The following is a 21,009-nucleotide window of genomic DNA, read 5'->3' as shown; positions in this document are numbered from 1 at the left end:
CAGAGGCTGGCTTGATTTACATTTCTATTAAGTGTTGATAGAAGAATTTTCATTTTTATTTGCATTCCACATGCAGAAGAAACGGGACTTTAGGCACACATATTGAAGCATTAATTAATGCATGTAGGTGGCCATGGGGGTAATTAATGACTGTGCCACAGACAGCCCTAAAATACTACATCCGAGTAAAAATATTTAAACAAAACTAACTTGAGCGGGTTCTATTTTAACACTTTCTTTTTTTTAATATTTTATTTATTTATTTGACAGAGAGAGACAGTGAGAGAGGGAACACAAGCAGGGGGAGTGGGAGAGGGAGAAGCAGGTTCCCTGCTGAGCAGGGAGCCCAATGCGGGGCTCGATCCCGGGACCCTGGGATCGTGACCTGAGCCGAAGGCAGTCACTTAACAACTGAGCCACCCAGGCGCCCCTATTTTAACATTTTCATAACATAAAAACTTAACCAGGAAAACTATTTTCAGATTTCACATTGAAGTCTCTTCTTAGGAAATAAATAAAGGAAATTAGCCTCACATCATTAAAATTGCCAGAGTAGCACATCCATCGCTTGACAGTTTTGGAAGCATAATGGCCCAAAGCAGGAAGTGAAGGACAGTGTGATGATGAGCCGCCGCTGTGATGTCATCTTACAAACTTCCTAATGTGATGAGGAGTGGGCCCCCTCTCTGCAGCTCTCTTCTGCTTCTAAGTGTATCTAAATGATGTCTACCTTTTTTTTTTTTTTTTTTTTTTTTTTACCCCTAGTGGTGAACTGCTCAGATCCAGGCTTTGTGGAAAATGCCATTCGTCACGGGCAACAAAATTTCCCCGAGAGTTTTGAATATGGAATGAGTGTCATGTATCATTGCAAGAAGGGATTTTACCTGTTGGGATCTTCTGCCTTAACCTGCATGGCTAATGGCCTATGGGATCGTTCTTTACCCAAGTGTTTGGGTAAGTGAGGGTTATTTTGGATTCTTGTGCCTCAGAGCCCATAAGACCACCAAGAGAACAATAACAACAACATTTTAAGTCTTTATAAATTGTATAAGTTATATGATACCTTTATTGACTGGCCAGAAAGCACAAACTACAACTCAAACTAGTTTAAGGGTCAAAAAGGAGAGGGGACACTGGTGTGTTCTCATACCTGGCTTCAGAGAGAAATGGACCCGAGTGTATTGGACAGCACTTGGACCCATTCTGTGCTTGTCTCTACTTATTACTGCTTGTCTTCTACTTGAACCCAGCAGACACGCTTATCCTACATGGCTCAAACATGGTGGCTAGTGACCTCAACACCCTGTACCTCTTAGCTTCACTTTGTCTGGATCCAGATTCAAAAATATTGGCAAAGGGCTCTGGTAGGGAGTATCTATCTGTTGACCTACCCTCTATGGCCAGAAGGACCAAGTAACCTGATGGACCTAATATAGGTCTCATGAGCAGTTCTGGCACCAAGAATTAATACAATAGAAAAGGTAGTATCTTGATAGTCTCTTCCTCCTGACCCATATGATTAAATAAGAGGGAGGCAGATTGCCCTAAAAGAATGGGGGTAATATTCTGGGCAGACAAATTACAGATCATCACTATGGCCTCCCTCAAAACATGATCAGTATTTTAGACCATGGAGACTAAGAAGAATACACTTTTCCCCAAGTAGGTATTGTCTTAACTTCTTTTAACTTGAAAAAGCATATTGTCCTTTAGCTAAAGACTTCATCTTATTACAACAGTCTGACAGTTTAGGAAAAGGGGTGACTCTCTTGGTCTTTTAAAAATCATTCAGAAACAAAACAGTCCTTAAAATCCAAATGTTATCTTCTTTGTATTCATTTTGTGTGCATAAAGAATGTGGGAAATGACAATTACATCTTAAATTGAATTTACAGGGAAAAAAAGTGATAATCTATCTTATCTCTTAGAATTGCAGCGTTTTTGGTACATTTTCAGAATAAATTAGTCCTGGACAATTTTTTCCCCCTGTGATTCAGTGTCCCTCATAACCCCTCCCAATCTACATGGAACCTTGTCTCAAATTATAACAATATAATTAATTTCTATGGAGAAAGAGTGACTTCTTTCAAAAGAAATGCACAGCCTCATATGATCAAAAATGCATCTGTAAAAGTATTAGAATCTTCATCAAATTTTACCTGCTTTCTGATTTTCTCGGCCTTCACACGTGGGAATTTTTCAGAGAAATTAGTTTTTCTTTCTTTGTCTCCCCAAACATTTCTTTTGCCTCTTCCTGGGCTGATGTGAGACTTCCATTAGTTTTTGTAATGATGCCAGTGTGCTCCAAATCTCCAGGAACTAGGTTGTAAGTGACTCTCATTCTCCTGGGTGGCTGGTTCCCACCACTTGTTGTCAATAACAGTTGGAATTACCATGCATCTGGGAATACAGGTTCTCAGAGGAGCTGTTTGCTTGTATATACTTTAGAGTGGTGGCCAAGAGCAGTTTTGCTGTTATGGTTTCACTGATTTTTTTTTTTCTCTCTCTTAATTTCACCTGGAACTGTCATTTACCAAATGCTTCCTGACTTGGCTATAATTAGCTTCCCTTTTAGGACTCTGTCTAGGTAAAATCTCATTCACCAATGAACGGATGTCAATGTTAAGACCAGATCAATATCAGGGTTAATGTGACTCACGGGGATGCTCAATGCCTTTTCACCTTCTAAACCTACCTCTTCGGTTGAGATCACTTTTGGGTTAACAGTGATCAAATGCAAGTCGTCTAGCTGTTAAATCAGCAGCCTTTGAATAATTTGTTGGTAGCCTGAGTTCAATCAGCTGTTTGCATGTACAGCAACATTTGTCCATTGTTAACCCTAATTTGGGTCTTTATAGAAAAGGAGAGAGAAATCTTCACTGTTCCTACATTAATCTGGATTCCAGAGTTTTCCTCTTTGAAAGATAATTTATGATTAGATTATAGCCCTGATTTGGCATGATTTTTAAAGAAATGAATGAGAATACTGAGATTATTTTATAGAGTAACTTGGGGAAAAATTTAATCATTAATTTATTATTATTACTTAAACATTTTAAACTGCTGCCTGTTCAAAGAAAAATTGTTAGAAGTGTCACGGTAGCTCCATGACCTGGAAGAGTAAGTACATAAGACAGAGTTCTGAGCCACGCAAGTATATAATTATCATATTAGCTGAAGACATAATGGAAATAGTTTTCATGAATCTATGTAATTTCTAACTTTTTGTATCATACTGTTTTCTTGGATTACAGTTAAGGACAAATGGAAAAAATGTAGGTAGAGTAACTTTCTCTTTGAAAGCCTAGCTGTAAATTTCTCTCTTAAGCAAAACTACCTTAAGATAAAACAAAGCGAAACAAAAACAAACGTCAGCAACAGACCCCCTTCTTGTCTTTAGTAATACCTGAATATTGAAGGTGGGGGAGTGTCACTTGGAAAATGATATTGGTTATCTACAGGGGACTGCAGGAATTTGACACTATGTTTAGCTGCTTTTCATTAATAGGTGATGTTTGTATGGGTGTCTGTGTGGAAGACCTACCAAGGTAAAGCAGTTCAACAGAACTGATGTACTCATTTACTTTAATTTTTCCTTCAGCCATATCATGTGGCCACCCAGGGGTTCCTGCCAATGCTATCCTAACTGGAGAACTGTTTACATATGGTGCCATAGTTCACTACGCGTGCAAAGGGAGCCGGGATCTTGTAGGCAATAGCACTCGAGTTTGTCAAGAGGACAGTCACTGGAGTGGAACGCTACCCCACTGTACAGGTGTGGAATGATACCATTAGATAGTGACTTGAAAGGTTGTGTAACTGTGCAGTTATTTGAAGTTATTATTCCATGTCCGGCCAAATACACCAGTGTTCTATGCAGTCATCTTCATCCTCATCAATAACTTTGAGGGCCAGTCACTTCACACTTCCTCCTATGGGAGTCCTTGGAGTTCTTCGTCACCCTGGCCAAGAGACCTGCCTCCCTTCACTCAGTTTGTCCCTGTCCATTCTTGATTCCTTGCCCATGCTTCCTCTCAATTCTTCCACATCTTTCCCGTCTCAGGAATTGATCAATACATTGTCGCCCTTTGAAAAAAATTCTTAATTTTTTCATGAATAGTTCTTAAATAAATAAAACTCAGTGAATCAACAACTCTGGACATAACTGAGAAGAATCAAACCTCTCATTTGATTGTTCATTACCCAATACACTTTAATCCTGTTTTGCTTTTATTATCCATACTGACGCAGGGACAAACCCTGCGTTCATTATTCCTAGAATTTTATTTCTTCCAGAGAGTATAAATTTTTTGTCATCCACATATTTTGATAAGCTAGTTTGTGTTTAGTTATACAGGAACAATTTCTTCATGATTTTTACTTTTGCACTATGATAAAGTCTTTCTCACAAGACTTCCAGAATGCACAATGACTATAACACATTTAAATAACTTTTCATTCCAGGGTGTCTGGGTGGCTCAGTCAGTTGAGTGGCTGACTCTTGGTTCCCACTCAGGTCTCACAGGTCATGGGAACAGACCCCACCAAGAGCCCCTCATTGGGCTCTGTCCCAAGCAGGGAGTCTGCTTGAAGATTCTCTTCCTCTGCCCCTCCAGGCCACCCCTTCCCCGCTTGTACACTCGCGAGTTCTCTCTCTCTCACATATAAATAAATAAATAAATAAATAAATAAATAAATAAATAAATAGCTTTTCATTCTCTTTAAACATAACAGCTCTGTTATAAACTTGTCTAACAACATTATGTTTCACCATATTTGTTTCTGTTCAATAGGAAATGACCCTGGATTTTGTGGTGATCCTGGGACCCCAGCACATGGGTCACGGCTTGGAGATGAACTCAAGGCCAAGAGCCTTCTCCGCTTCTCCTGTGAAATGGGGTACCAGCTGAGGGGCTCTCCTGAGCGGACATGTTTGCTCAATGGCTCGTGGTCAGGATTGCAGCCTGTGTGTGAAGGTGAGTACATTCAAGTCATAAAGTCAACCTTTACAGTTGGAACTATGTATTTCACTCTAAAATGACTGGTACCATTCCACAGAAATCCTAGAGCCTGAACCTTTGTATCATTAAACTGCTTCCCCCCCAAATGTATAAGAAATCATCAAAACTCATGACTGGGTACATGGAGATACCCTGACTATTCAAATGATTATCTAACAGAGCCTTACCTTTTGAACGTTTATAACCTAGAAGGGGTTTCTAATCTAATAATAATCTCTATGTGATTTGGTGGTGTTTTGTGGTTGCTGGTAGTGAATAACTGGGAAAAAGGAACAGTGAGTAGATGCAGTGTAAATGCTGATGGGAATTTTTGCAGGCTGGGATAGGCTTCACTCCCCATGTGATTTCCAGTCTATTGGTGGCCCTTGTCCAAAACACTGCATTACCAAAGAACTTAGGGTGGTTCTCTGTATAATATTTTGGAGTGAATATATTTTATTTTAATATTTGAGAGGCCTAAGAGGACATGGTGGGATATCTCAGTAATAACAGTGAAAGACCATGAATACTTACCGTGTCATGTATTGGCAATGCTTGCCTTAAGCAAAGGTGTGATGAGATACCACAAATTTGTTTAGAGTCCAAAAAGGGACTGATTTAGAATTCAGACAGATAAGTCTTAAGTGTTAGAAATATTGAGCAAACAAACTTCTCAACTACTTAATGTTCGAGTCCAAAAAGGTTACACAAAATAAATATCCAATTTTTCATGACTGAAACAGTTTCTATATAAGTTGACCGACTTGAATAAACTCATGCAATATCAATACCAGAAATATATAAATATAAATATAAATCGTTTTCTTAATCTTCATTTTCTCTACTTTACTGTGTCATCTCTACTTCTACCTATCTCTCACTTTATTATATGCATTATATAGAACAATAGAAAATAATATATGTATATAATCTAACTATGTTGTATGCAATCAGACTACCTTATTTGTAACCTTATAAAATCATATATAAATATAAATATAATCATATATATGAAAATATGTAAACAAATCTTATACACGTGCATGCATATATATGTGTGCATATTTCTCATCTGAGTAGAAAATTATCTTGGATATATCTACACCTAGATAGAGATATATGTATATATAATAATCCAAGGTAATTTTTGACTCTGAGTCACCTCCTCACAATCAAGTTAGTTTAAATCTTAAGATTAGGCCCTAAAGAAGTTGACTTAAATCAAACATGATTGAATATTAGTGGCTGGATGCCACCTGCCACTGTGAGTTGCAGAATGATACCTCTTACTGACTGAAATATGGGACTCTAAATTAGCACTTTTTCTTACTCAGACACAATTTTCTCAATTTCCTCCCCTTTTGTAGTGTTTGAATATTAAAATTGGCATGATAGCATCTCTTTCTCACTAAAAACAGAGTGTTTTCTATTCTATAGTATGGTACCTCAAAGTTATACATACATTTTGTACCTGCATTTTGTAACCTATATTTACACCCCATCTAATCTTTTCCCTCTGTACTACACAAGGGAATTGTTGGTCCAGAATATATTTAAATATTATGAAAATTAAATAAGAGTTCCACTTCACTCTACAACATGTTGAATGACAATAGGCTAGCCTTCTTACTGAGGACAACCATAAAACAACAAAACATATGAGACAATTATCTTATTAAAAAACAGACAGTGCATGACTATATTCCATAGGAGAGATCAGGGAGTTGAGCCCATAATCACCCCATCATTCTGTATATTTTTCTTACCATTCAGTTGGAAAGTGGAACCTAGGTGGTAGGGTGGCTTGGTAAGGTGATGTGGTAGAGGGGCACCTGGGTGGCTCAGTCGGTTAAGCGGCTGCCTTCGGCTCAGGTCATAATCCCAGGGTCCTGGGATCGAGCCTCGCATCGGGCTCCCTGCTCAGCAGGGAGCCTACTTCTCCCTCTCCCTCTGCCTGCCTCTCTGCCTACTTGTTCTCTCTCTGTATCTCCCTGTCAAATAAATAAATAAAACCTTTAAAAAAAAAAGGTGATGTGGTAGAAATTATTCTAGGCTACTGAAATAGAACTTGCAGAACAGGGCCAGCTGATAATGGGACAGCCCCATAAGTCTGGTGAGCATTCACTGACTGAGGGCCAGACAGACAAGCATGAGTGAGACCAGTGATGCAATGACCTTTGGCTGCAGAGTTGAGAGTGGACCTGCGATATTAGAGGTCATACCCTACTAAGAAACACTGGACATCTGGCCAGTCAGAGCTCTCACTGTGTACCTAGCACATTTCACAGATGCAGAAAACTCCATGCATTATAAATATGTACCACTCCCTAAAATAAGAGGAACATGCTAGAACTAAGAGCAAAAACATGTTAGGACTAGGTCTGAATAGATCTCCTCTAACAGAGAATGAAACTGATGGCAGGACCCAGAAGATCTACAACCAGTTTAAAAGTCCACCAGAACAAATCCCAGCATCTTTTGAAGGAATGACATAATCCAGGCAACATTTTGTTCACAATGTCCAGCATACAATAAAAAATTACTACATATGCAGACCTCAGAACAATATGACCCATAGTCAAACAAACAAACAAACAAAACCATAGAATTAGAACCTGATCCTGAGATGCCCCAAATGTTGAAAATAATGCACAAGGACTTGAAGCAGCTATTTAAAATATCTTCACAGACTTAGAGTTAGGGTCATAAACAGATAGGTAATCTCAACCGAGAAATGAAAATAATAAAAACACAATCAGATAGAAACTCTGGAATTGAAAAATACAGTATCTGATATAAAAACTTTTCTAGATGAACTTAGCAGATTAAAAATGGCAGAAGGGTCAGTTAACATGAAGACAGATCAATGAAAATTATTCAATCTGAAAACAAAGGAAAAAGGAAAAAAAAACAATAATATCCCATGGGATAATATCAAGTAGTTTAACATACTTATAATTGGAGTTCTAGATGAAAAAGAACAGAGAAAGAATGGAGCAGAGAAATGGTTGAAAAATTACTGGTTAAAAGTTAACCAAATTGGGGAGCATGTGGCTCAATTGGTTAGGCAGCCAACTCTTGATTTCTTTTCTTTTTTTTTTAAAGATTTTATTTATTTATTTGAGAGAGAGAGAATGAAATAGAGAGAGCATGAGAGGGGCGAGGGTCAGAGGGAGAAGCAGACTCCCCGCCGAGCAGGGAGCCTGATGCGGGACTCGATCCCGGGACTCCAGGATCATGACCTGAGCCAAAGGCAGTTGCTTAACCAACTAAGCCACCCAGGTGCCCCAACTCTTGATTTCGGCTCAGGACATGATCTCAAGGTTGTGAGCTTCAGACCGTGTTGTGCTCCATGCTGGGAGCCTGCTTAGGATTCTCTCTCTCCCTCTGCCCCGCCACCCCCTCCCCCCAAAAAAGTTTACCAAATTTGTTGGGAAAACATAGCTCCCAAAAGCAGAACAAACCTCATTTAAATACATTTATATTCTATTACATATGGTCATTCACTTGAGTCGGTACTTCTGTATCAGGTTTGTGATATAAAAAGCACTTTACTTTGCACATTTAAAAGGTGAAAAAAATTTAAAACAGTTGAGAGTGAGTGATGTTTTTCCATAGAAATCTCACTTTGGTGCTGTGATACAACACCATGAGTTTTATTCCAGCAAAACATAAATGAATTCATTTATTTGATTAGGAGAGCTTGATTGGATTTCACTTCATAATACACCTAACTTAGACTATACAAGTATTTTTAGAATAGCATTTGGTTTATCTAAAGTTAGAAACTCAAGTGTTTCTTATAAAATCCTTAGAAACTTGGCCATTAAAATCTGTGTACAGAAAGAAGCAGAAATGTTTCAATATGGCAAGTATTTCTCAAATATGCTATTCCCCACAAAATTGACTACCTCCAAACCTGCATTGTATAGAAATCACAGGAAGTTGAGTAATAATAGTATAATTTACTCTCACTGTAACAACAAATGATGGGAAGGAATATATGCCTAATCTTAACTGCCCCCCCCAAGATACGTGTTTAAAACTTTTTGGACAATCTGTACCTTTCTATTTTTTTATTCTCTTGTTATCATGGGTCTGGATCTTTGGGACACATATTATTCTCTATAGAAAGGGGGGTTACCAGTGACTTTTGCATTTCCACCAATGTTAAACATTATTATGTATTCAGTCTACTAAGAGTATCTCCTTCCTGATGAATCACCTTTTTTGAATCTATCAGAAGCCTTAGAGCCTGATGGGACATTTGAATAAATGGTAAAAAGAAAAACCAAGAGTTCATAAAACACAAAATAAAGAACATAAAATAAAAATATTTTAAAAACTCTTAAACATCAAAGAACTTATATTTCTAATATATTTCCATGATTTCAGATCATGTTTTCTTTGTTAGCAATCCAGTCTTTTATAGACTCACTGACTGAACTTTTCAAATGGATCTATCTTAGGAAGCTGCTTAAATATAACTACATCATTGGTTTTAGTTGCCTTAATCCTCTTTCCCATGAGATTGTGATAAAGCCTACATTTTATCCAGGTAATAGATATGTGATGACAGTGATTATAACAAAAATGACAACTCATCAGCTACTATGTATACTCTTACTACCACTAAGATGCTAGATTGCGTTCTAGGCATCTTGCACGCAGTATGTTTAATCTTACAACAACCAAGAGCAATTACCTTTATTATACCCCTTTTACAGTGAAGACACTACATGTCAAGGACTTGATTTGATCATTCACGTTTACTTAAGTTGTGTGAGCAAAGATTCAAACCCAAAATTATTTAACTCAATAAGTGTATTTGGTGTGAGTATAATGCTCTTTTATTATAAATTAAGTAAAAGAAAATGATCTTTTACTGAAGGGAGTCACATTAACCAAATATACATGAAAACAAAAGAAGTATTTAAAGAGTTTTAACTTCTTACTTATAAAAATTCTTGTTTCCCTTCTGCTGACTATAAATGTAAGCTCCTGTTTTCCTTTAGGAGATCCTCCTATATCATGATGGCATTGATATGAACACAGACATATTGAGGCTAATTTCTAGTCTTCATGAACATAACCATCAGTGAAAGTGTCCCTATCAGGAAAAAAAAAAGTTAACCATGAATTTGATTTTGTAGAATACAGTATTTGAGGAACTTTCTAAACATTAGGATGGCATTATCATGATGGGTATTCTCTTACTGCCAACATACCTGTCTATAAATTAAGCTGGACATGTTCACCAATCTCGTCTCACTTTAGCATTATCCTTCACAGGTGACTTTTAAAAAATTGCTACACAAATTTTAATAACAGATATGATTAGAATAAAATACAAGAACATGGTTGTCTTGTTGGTGTGCTAAATTACGAATTAAATCAATACAGTTCTCTTCTATGTCAGGCTTTCCATTAGCACATCCATACAATAACCGTCACATACTAAATGATGAATCAGTGTTTGTTGAATGAATAATTATCTCGCAGAGTCCAACCTCTTGGTGTTTTTTGCAATATGACATTTTAATTGATATTACAACCATCACAGAACTTCTGAGCTTTAGAAGATGTTAAGTGTCATCTGCTTCACGATCAGTAAATAGATATCTTCTCAAATGACAGCCAGAAAACTGCTGAATGATCTGTGTGAGGAAGGATTGTAAGTTCACAGCAGATCCGTCAGGGAAAAAGGGTTATGATGGAGTGGTTATGTGTGTCATGGGCACAGCTGGAGAAGCACTAGCACGCATGTTTTGTGTTTGTCAGACATGATCTATTCCAACCTGAGGGTCAGCGCATTTTTCAGCGTGGTATGATAGGCGATTCCCTAAATGTCTGGTATAGTGGCTCTTCTCTGCTATACACATTTTGTCGTCTGTTTTCTTCTGACTTTTAAGAAGAGTCTATCTTTGTTCTCAAGGCTAGGTTTGAGAGTGCAACAACTAAAGAGGCAAGAGCATTTGTAAATATTTTGGTCATTCTCAGAAATGGTCTCAGGATACATACCTGTTATTAAAATCCAGCCAGAGGTCACATTCTTTCTATGTTTGCTGGTGGCGCATTGTGTGGGAGGGCTAGAGAGAAAAACTTAACATTCTGTGAGAAACGGACTCAAGTACAAAAGGCAAAAAAACCCTTATTCTGGGTTAAAATCATCACCTTGATACACACGCAGCAGCTGCGGAGCTTGCTTTGCTGACTAAGGAACGTACGAGGGGCACACGTCGAGTGTAGACGTGTCGCCCTGCCTGTCGTTAGCCAGCGTCTCAATGCCTGTACTTGGTATGGATTTCATCTGGAGGGACCACAGCCATGCCAGCGCCCATTAACACAACTGCCGTTAGATGGGGTAACGCCAATGAGACCACTCACCAGTCAGTTTAAGCATACTCATTCATATTCCTCAGGTGTCCCTTGTGTTCCAACATGAATTACCTGCAGTTGTGAAATATGACCTGGTTTGTCCAGAATAAAAAAAAAAAAAAATCAGCTATTACATGAAGGGAGGCCCTTCTGAGTTGCTAATACCATACAGATCCTTTTTTTAAAAAATCCTCATTTTTTTGTATTATAAACACATTTAATTTCAAAGTAGCAAGGCTTTGAATTTTCAGTTCTTCAACTCATCTTTTAATTTGTTTTGAAGTAATGTACTTTAGGAAGAATAATATGAAAATGTAATTTTCCCATCTGTAACTCATCAAGAGAATAATGGTATGAATCATAAAGTAAAATCCACATTACACATCTTCCATAGTAATAGATCCTATTAAAAAATAAATATGTCATCTGTTACACTGATGACCTTTGGTCTCTGGCTTTCATCATTTTGGTAGCAGCTCACTCTGTGTCCTTGTTCCTCATAGCTGTGTCCTGTGGAAATCCCGGCACGCCCACAAATGGCATGATTGTCAGCAGTGACGGCATCCTGTTCTCCAGCTCGGTCATCTACGCCTGTTGGGAAGGCTACAAGACCTCAGGGCTCATGACGCGGCACTGCACAGCCAACGGGACCTGGACGGGCACAGCCCCTGACTGTACAGGTTGGTGATCACTGTCATGGGCACTCGAGGCCATGACCATGATATCTACTTGACTGAGAAAAACTAACTTACTCTATAAAGCATTGTATTGATTTTTTTTAACACATAGAGAAAAAAAGATATACATATGTTTGATATGATGACCCTATTAGATAGTTTTAGGTCTTTCTTCCCTTTGTAATTTATATGGTTGAAACTGTTTTCAATGGTCAGTTTGGTTGGACATTGTAAAGCTGGGTCCGAAGAAAGTCTAGGTTCGTCCTCTCTGTAGATCATTTATTTTGCAGGGAAATAAGACAAGTGTTTAATTCTCTGATCACATTCCAAACACACTGTTCCTGACAGCCGGTCAGTAGTGTTGCTGTAATAATTTTCTACTTAATCACTTTGAATAGCAGCTTAAGGGGAGTAACTTGAAAAGAAACTGTGACTAATTCATTTAATGGTAATTTTGTATTTTTCTAATTTTTTTTTGTCATCTCCTGCTTGTTAGTTATAAGCTGCGGGGACCCAGGTACCCTGGCAAATGGCATCCAGTTTGGGACGGATTTCACCTTCAATAAGACCGTGAGCTATCAGTGTGATCCCGGCTATCTCCTAGAGCCCATCACGTCATCCACCATCCGTTGTACCAAAGACAGTACGTGGAATAACAGCAAACCGGTCTGCAAAGGTGTGTGTCAATACTTTTTTGGTCTTATTCACACACACAGAAGTGTTTATTGAGTTACGTTTTGCTGCATTTGCAAGCATTTATGTAGTCCTTCTGTGTGCTAGGAATTCTTGGAAACTCATTTGCAAATAAAAATCACTTCATTTTCTTAATACATTAATCTCAGTTTTATAGATGGGGAAACCGACTCACAGAGAGAGTGAGTAAATGGCTCAGGACACAAATCAGGAACAAGAGACACTGGGACTCAGATGACAGGCATGCTACTTCTAAGTCTGTGTGTTTGTTTTTTTTTTTTTAAGATTTTATTTATGTATTTGAGAGAGAGAGATAGTGAGGGAGAGAACACGCTCAGAGGACAGAGGGAGAAGAAGGCTCTCCACTGAGCAGGGAGCCCAACATGGGGCTTGATCCCAGGACCTGAGCTGAAGGCAGATGCTTAACTGACTGAGCCAGCCCGGCACCCCTAAGTCTGTGTTTTAAATGCCAGAACATTCCTCTCTGGATACACCTGTTAACCCCAGCTATATTAGGGCTTACAGCAGATATGGTGGGAAAGTGTAATTATAGGACTTTCAAGTCAACTTAGAGGAGCCAATCATCCAATAATGGCAGAGAATGTTGGTACCATGATGTCCTGGGGGGTCTGGCTGCTGGGAAACATTTTTGACCCATGCCGTTGGACTTTCCAAGGAGAGTGGGGCAGGCTGAGGCCAGCCTAGTGGCCTGAGTGAAGGAGTGGCAGGGTGGACTCTGATGGTGAGAGAGGATGGGGCTGGTGGAAGTTGTCCAAAAGCAGGGGTCTGCATGGTTAGGACCCTTCCGCCAGCACTGCAGGGAGCACATGCAGGCTTTCTTCTCAGCCAGGCCAGAGTGGGGCAGGAGGGCCAGGGAGACAGCTAGGGCTCGAGCGTGGCTGGCCCAAACATAAACATGTGGTGCCTGCTCCTTCTCAGCCTAGGATCACAGACAGTTCTGTGGGAGTTCCACACTGGACTGTGGGTGGTGGTAGTGAGGAAGGTGTCGTCTTCAGTGGGCTCTGAGAGACAGATGGGGCTTGGGTCTCACGTGGGCAGAGCTTGGTGGGAGGCCTCAGTGAGAGTCCGGTGCTCAAACACATGGCTTCCTCTCCCTTCTGATGCGGGCATGTTCTGGGACTGTGTTTCCCTCCTACCAGGGGGTAAGGATTACCAGATCTCCTGTTCCTCCACTGCTATCATTAATGCTGCACCTGCTGCAAAGTGGGCATTAGATGATTTTGACAAACTCACAAAGTAGTGTCAGGAGGGGTCTAGTCATCTGAGCACGTTGATGACAGTGGCCAATAAAATGGTCTGGCCTCTGGGATGTCACATGTTTTTGTCAAATTCTGTTTCCCTTTTTAATAGTCAATGCAGGGGTCATTGCCTCTGTGGCCAACCAGGTCTTTCCAGATGAGACCACTCTCCCCCTCTGAACTGGTCTCAGGCTCGAACCCTCCTCACACCCTGTGTGGAACCACGTGGCTCATTACTGCTTCCGCCTGGAGGACTGTCCACTTGCTATCCCTATCCAGAGCACTCATTCTCCGCCCCCTCCCATATGCATTCTCAGAAATATTGGTTGAAAACATGCCTAAGATAAAGGGTGGTAGAAAGGCCCATTTCCAGCTGCTGGGTATGCACGTGGGATTATGCGTGTGACAGTGTCTTCCTCATATGAGAATGTGTGAGTGTAAGCAGGCAGGAGAAAACCCGGGTGAGGATGAATATATGGGTGAGTTCCTTCTCCTGCTGCCTTCTGTCACTGGCAAACCTGCTCCAAGCTGGGAATCCAGAAAGCTCTTGGCTCTCCCAGGAAGATGTGTCCACAGTGCTCCCCAGCCCCCCGCACTTTGGTGTAATGGCCAGACCGGAAGGGGCCATGGGGGGCCAGCACGAAGGGCGGATCATCCTTGAGAACTGTGTTCATGCTCTGCAGCTCCACACCACATAAATGTCTGGCTCAGGGATGCTATAAGACACGGGCTGGGGATATCTCATAGAAACTTTGTAACCATGCATCTGCCTGGTTTTTAATAATTCAGCAAATGGTTCAACAGTCCATGTCTTCTAGATATTATATGCTATCTTTACATGTAAAAAATGCAGATAGTTTACTATCTGTATGCATACATCCAGAAGGTTGTGCTCGTGTCATATGAGTGATTTGTCCTTGGGAACCACCATGAAAAGACAGACATTGAATATGAGTATCTCTTCCTTTTTTGCCTTGTACCTATTGAGGATGTCATGTTCAATCCTGCTTTCTTTTATAGTGTGATGTGTTGTGATCTAAATTAATGAAGAAATATTGGAGAAAAGTTTTATTATTTTGATCTGCTGTCTTCCTCAATAATCCTTTTATTAAAAGAAAGCAACCGTATGTGGATACCCTTTGTAATTCAGGTGAAGTTAAAATGTGGGCCATCTGAGTGTTCCAGCTGGGGTGGGGCCCTGAATGTTCCATCTCCTCTGTTCTTTGGAAACAGCTCTCATGTGCGGTCAGCCTCCTCAAGTGCCACATGGAAAAGTGGAGGGAGTGGATTTCCACTGGGGTGCCAGCATAAGTTACAGCTGCGTGGACGGCTTCCAGCCCTCCCACTCTGCCATTCTCTCCTGCGAAGGCCACGGCGTGTGGAAAGGAGAGGTCCCCCAGTGCCTGCGTAAGTCCTCCAGCAATGCTCCTTCCTGGGTCCCATTGCGCTGGACCCACGTGAACATGTTCCACTCCCCCCTCGCTGATAGCCATGCTACAGGATGCAGAGGCTCACATTCAAGGGCGCCCTGCTCAAGGTAGATTCTGCCCCTCAGTCATTGATGGGTCTAATAGTTACACCCAAAGATTTTGCAGATTCTTGTGACACAAGTTGAATAAGTTAACCTGACCCAGTGGTGCATACCATGAGCTGACTGCTTGTTGTCTTCCACAGCTGTGTTCTGCGGAGACCCAGGCACCCCTGCGGAGGGGCGACTCAGTGGCAAAAGCTTCACCTATAAGTCGGAAGTCTTCTTCCAGTGCAAATCTCCCTTCCTACTCGTGGGGTCCTCCAGAAGAACCTGCCAGGCCGACGGCACGTGGAGTGGCACACAGCCCACCTGTATCGGTAACAACTGCAAGACAGCCCCGCAGTGCTTGGGGATGAGGACATTCTCTCTAAAATCTGATCATTCGTGGGTCCACAGATAATGTTCCCATAGATCATTCTCTGTGGAAGCACTACGTCTGCTACTCTGGTTAAATTGTGCAAGCCAAATTTGTAATTGAAGTCAGGAGGCTATTAAAACACCTGCCAGGTTTTGCTCTCTCATTTCCATGTCCCCACCTCAGCGGGCAGGTGCATTCTTGCAGGGGAAGACAGCGTCAGTGAAGATGCAAAACAGCCGTCACCAGAAACGCAGCCTGGCTATTGCTTGGCAGCCGTTCCCTTGGTGCCCTGTCTCTTGTGCACGGTCTGTCCCCCCTGAGCCATCCGCACTAGCAGTGCTCGAAGGACTGGGGCAGTACCTTCTGGTGACTGGAGAATATGACGCTGAACCTTGCAAGTCAGAAGCCGCTTTCCATGTGACTTAAACCCCACATTTTTAGGTTGAGTTTCTGTCTCATGGAAAGGATTCAGATACAAGTTGTATTTGTCAAAAGTCAAATTATTAGTGGCATAGATACCAGAACGGTTCATTTCCACTAAGAGCAATTTCCTTCAGACCTCACTGCTAGAGACTCAAGTTTATTGATGGGTTAATTTTTTCACTCAGCTGTACTGAGCTGAAGAGTAGATGTCCTGCATATTTGCAGGAAACAATTAATGATCTACAGTCTTGGTTGTATTCTAAGAAATGGAATGATTTCTACTTAAAAACAAGGACATTCAGAAATAATTTCATTAAACCACTGTTTGTTTTTAGTAAGACTCACATGTACTGCTGCTTCATTTAAACTGTTGCTACGCGCTTGCTATCTCTGTACTAAGACAGGGTGTCCCTCCCTCCCATAGGTTAGTTTCTCTTGAAAACAAATGTTTTTGTAAATTAGCTATTTTGTTTCCATACCAGCAGCTAGAGAGCACCAAATAATAAAGCCACATACTTCTCATTGCTCAACTTGTACATTTTTTGAGGAGGTAAAATGTCACTTTGGGCCTACCATATGCCTCAATTTGAAACATTCAATGTATTTTACATTTGGAAGTCTCGAAGAAAACTAATTCAAGAAATTGCAATATTATAATGGATGACTAAGAGATGGCCATTAATTGAATCCTTAAGAACCAACGGATCATGTAATTATTGAAGATGGTATATCAGTAACCAGCCAATATAGTATGTTCGACCAGAAAATGGGAAAGAATGTTCATTCCAATACAGAATATAATATTCAGAGCCCTTTAGAATCTGGTAAAGGACTAAGGAGTAATATCTAAAGAAGAAGTGTGAAAGGAAGATGAAAATAGCAATTTACTTTAATTTTTAACTTTCATGCAAAACATCTTACACATTTGTCAAAACATAATTTTCTCAATTTTGTAAGACCTTTTAGTAAAAATATTGGAATCCTTATAATAACCATATCTGGCACTCATGTTTTTTCTTTTCTTTCTTCTTTCTTTCTTTCTTTCTTTCTTTCTTTCTTTCTTTCTTTCTTTCTTTCTTTCTTTCTTTTTCTTTCTTTCTTTCTTTTCTTTTTCTTTCTTTTTCTTTCTTTCTTTCTTTCCTTTCTTTCTTTCTCTTTCTTTTTTCCTCCTTCTCTTTCTTTCTTTCTTTCTTTCTTTCTTTCTTTCTTTCTTTCTTCTTTCCTTTTTTTTCTTTTTCTATGTGAATTTCAGATCCTGCTCATAATACCTGCCCAGACCCTGGTACTCCACACTTTGGAATACAAAATAGCTCCAGAGGATATGAGGTATTCCATTTTTATTTTACTGTGTTTCTCTCTAAGTATAAAATAGAATTGATGCTTGAACATATGTGCATGTTTTTATGCACCCTGTCTGGTTCATGGTATATTTCTGAAATAAATACATTCAGAGAGGATTTCTGCATGATATTTTAACTGTCAAAATTGGGACAACTGGATGTATCTTTATTCACAAGGTAGCAATCGCCATATTAATTTCTGTTTGAAAGTATGCATAGTTGTATGCTTTTGGTCTCCTGAACTGACACGGCAATTCTCAAATCAGAGTGACTGATCACTGAATAGCTACACAGAAAGAGACCCTGCTTAGTGACCTGATATAATGGGAAAAGAACATTAAATTTTAGAGACAAAAACAGGAGAAAATGCATTTGGGCCCTTTAGCATAAGCTTATGTTGTGACATTTCTCTTGCAGGTGATCTCTCTATATGAATTCTAGCATACTCAGTATCGCTTTTGCCATTCATTTGATTATTTATTTATTTATTTTTATTATTATGTTATGTTAATCACCATGCATTACATCATTAGTTTTTGATGTAGTGTTCCATGATTCATTGTTTGTGTGTAACACCCAGGGCTCCATGCAGAACATGCCCTCTTTAATACCCATCACCAGGCCAACCCATCCCCCCACCCCCCTCCCCTCTAGAACCCTCAGTTTGTTTTTCAGAGTCCATCGTCTCTCATGGTTCATCTCCCCCTCCGATTTCCCCCCCCTTCATTTTTCCCTTCCTGCTATCTTTTTTTTTTAACATATAATGTATTATTTGTTTCAGAGGTACAGACTGTGATTCAACAGTCTTACACGATTCACAGCACTCACCATAGCACATACCCTCCCCAATGTCCATCACCCAGCCACCCCATCCCTCCCACCTCCCACCACTCCAGGAACCCTCAGTTTGTTTCCTAAGATTAAGAATTCCTCATATCAGTGAGGTCATATGATATATGCCATTCACTTGATTTTTTAAATAAAAAGTACATGAACGCTTTAGGTAATATTAGAAGAATACCTAGAAATGGAAGGTAATGGAGCTTGATATAAAACACTTCCACCATCTAAAGCAATCTAGTGACTTCAGAGCTGTATGATGATGTGGATTTGAAAGCCCAAGTTAAATATGTATAGTGCTTTCAAGTTAGAGATCCCATTAATTTAGAATAAGAGACTTTTTCTTCAGCCACTTCCCCCAGTCTCTCCTGAAACTTAAAATAGTCCCATTTGGTTGGCTCTAACACACACTGGCTACTTTCTGATAGCATTCTTACACCCCACAAATGAAAGTCTCACAGGTACCTAATGAGTTAAATCTCGTGTATTTAATATTAGGTCTCAACTGTCCTCAGGGAAATGCTTTCTGGTGTATAGAACTGTAATGCCACATACATGGTAATACTGGAAAATACTGTATGTGAGTAATGCTCTTGCTAACTCACCATTGGTTTTAGCACTTCTAAATCTGCCCCCAAAGAGCCCGGGTGAAGTCAACATTTATGGAGACTGCATTCAGCAACATATCCCTGTGATCTCTCTTAACACACTAATAGGGATGGATAAATTTCTCCCCACTCTTACAACAAAATAAAATTACACTTACAAAAATGATACATTGTATCCAAAAGCAAGCTTTGCTAACAATTTAAAGACACAGGTGCTATCTTTTAAAGAGGTGCCTGACACTATTAAAGGAATCTCCTCAAAACTTTTTTTTTTCTTTCTTTTTCATCAGGACACATTAAGTTTTGAATATAACAGATTTTTGTTTGCTTTCTTCAGCACTGTATTCTGAAATGTACTCACGTACTCACGCAGAGTGAGCCATTTTAGTCTTAGAACATCCCCTGTCCTGCTGTGTTAATTATGCAATTTAAATGACTACCCTCCAGTCTCCAGCCCTCCACGTCCCATCAATTCATAAACACCAGGTGAATTTACAGTGATCAGTCTGGAGTGGCCAGGGACCTTCTGCTAAAAGATATTTTACTGAGAAGAACACTGTTATTTTCTTCCTATCACTCCATGAGAGAGGCTCTCCATTATCTTCCTGCTAGTGAATAATGTAGCCCATTTGCCAGGACATGCTAATAAATACCAACTGGAATAGCAGGGGAAAAAAAGTGGAAAAGGGAAAAAAACCAAACAAACAAACAAAAAAAAAAACACCTTACAAACCAAAGAGAGGAAGGGCTAAAAGGAAAGAGAAAATGCATATTTTTGTTAGCCAAATAAACTCCCTCTTCACTGACCACAATTCACTGTATCTAGCGGTATCTTTCCTCACGCATGGAGCTACCTAGCCTTATCACACAGTGTGAACAACAATGGCCTGACGTTGATGAGAAATATCACTGGTACATCTTACCCTGGATTGTGCTTTCCAGCATGACGACTTTATATTGCTCACGTTGTCCACTCTGCCCCGGAAGCTAATGTTGGATTTCCTCCATAGGTTGGAAGCACGGTGTTTTTCAGGTGCAGAAAAGGTTACCACATTCAAGGTTCTACGACTCGCACTTGCCTGGCAAATTTAACCTGGAGTGGAATTCAGACTGAGTGTATACGTAAGTGTGATTTCTTCCATCACAGCCAGCAATGGCCTGTTTATTCTCGAACGTCTGGGAAGTGTTTACCCTCAAGGGATATAATGAGAAACTGCCTTATTTTTGTTCATTTGATCATCTTTGATTCTCTAAACCAGAATTTCTCAGTTTGATTCCCTAGAACTAGCAGCATCAGCATCACATGCGAGCGTGGGTAGTAATTTGAATTCTCAAGCCGCACCCCCAGACCTTCAGAATCAGAAACTCGGGGGCTGGGGTATGGGTGGGATCAAAGAGGAGGGACAGCAGTCTATAATTCACCGGGCATGCCAGGTGGTAACGGGGCACACCCAAATCTGAGAACCTGCCCAAACCAAAGACAAGTGAATGACATCAGTTACACTCGCAGAAAGAAAGCTTTTGTATGCATGCTATTATTCTTATAGAATGTTTACATCAAATCATTAAAGAAGGGTAAAATAGATCATGGAATATGTCACAATATTAATAGAAATATCTTAAATGTGACCAAATTTTATTTTTTGACTTAATCATGAGAAATAGAAGAAATGTTATAGGAATCATCTGTAAGCCAATATTTCATCCTCTGTCAAATTAGTGAGATGCAGAATCTTACTCTTACTGTGTTAAAACTAAAAAAATAGAATGTTATGAAAAATTATTTTAATCATATGTAAGATGTAAGATTTTTGTGTATTTATTTATCAGTATCAGATGTATATTTATTTCAAAGTTATCATTGCTAATACTCTAGTCAAATTATATATGTGAATATTATAT

At 39.7% G+C, this 21,009-nt stretch overlaps 1 protein-coding gene across 1 annotated transcript in view; it reads left to right on the top strand.

Moving 5' to 3' along the window:
* The window catches only part of CSMD1 (CUB and Sushi multiple domains 1), a 1,681,733-nt gene that overhangs the window by 1,639,491 nt on the left and 21,233 nt on the right, over positions 1-21,009 (top strand). Inside the window, exons 58-66 of the mRNA XM_088021297.1 lie at positions 766-954; positions 3,602-3,775; positions 4,794-4,976; positions 11,882-12,058; positions 12,552-12,731; positions 15,241-15,414; positions 15,682-15,855; positions 17,572-17,645; positions 20,118-20,229. Of these exons, the coding sequence (XP_087877423.1) occupies positions 766-954; positions 3,602-3,775; positions 4,794-4,976; positions 11,882-12,058; positions 12,552-12,731; positions 15,241-15,414; positions 15,682-15,855; positions 17,572-17,645; positions 20,118-20,229 (1,437 nt within the window). The remainder of the gene's footprint in view (positions 1-765; positions 955-3,601; positions 3,776-4,793; positions 4,977-11,881; positions 12,059-12,551; positions 12,732-15,240; positions 15,415-15,681; positions 15,856-17,571; positions 17,646-20,117; positions 20,230-21,009) is intronic.

Source organism: Eumetopias jubatus, unplaced genomic scaffold (assembly GCF_037043125.1).
Source record: "Eumetopias jubatus isolate StellerSeaLion01/CBP00866 unplaced genomic scaffold, mEumJub1_p1.0 scaffold_2, whole genome shotgun sequence".
Classification (NCBI taxonomy): Eukaryota; Metazoa; Chordata; class Mammalia; order Carnivora; family Otariidae; genus Eumetopias; species Eumetopias jubatus.
This window is presented reverse-complemented; position numbering and strand designations above follow the sequence as displayed.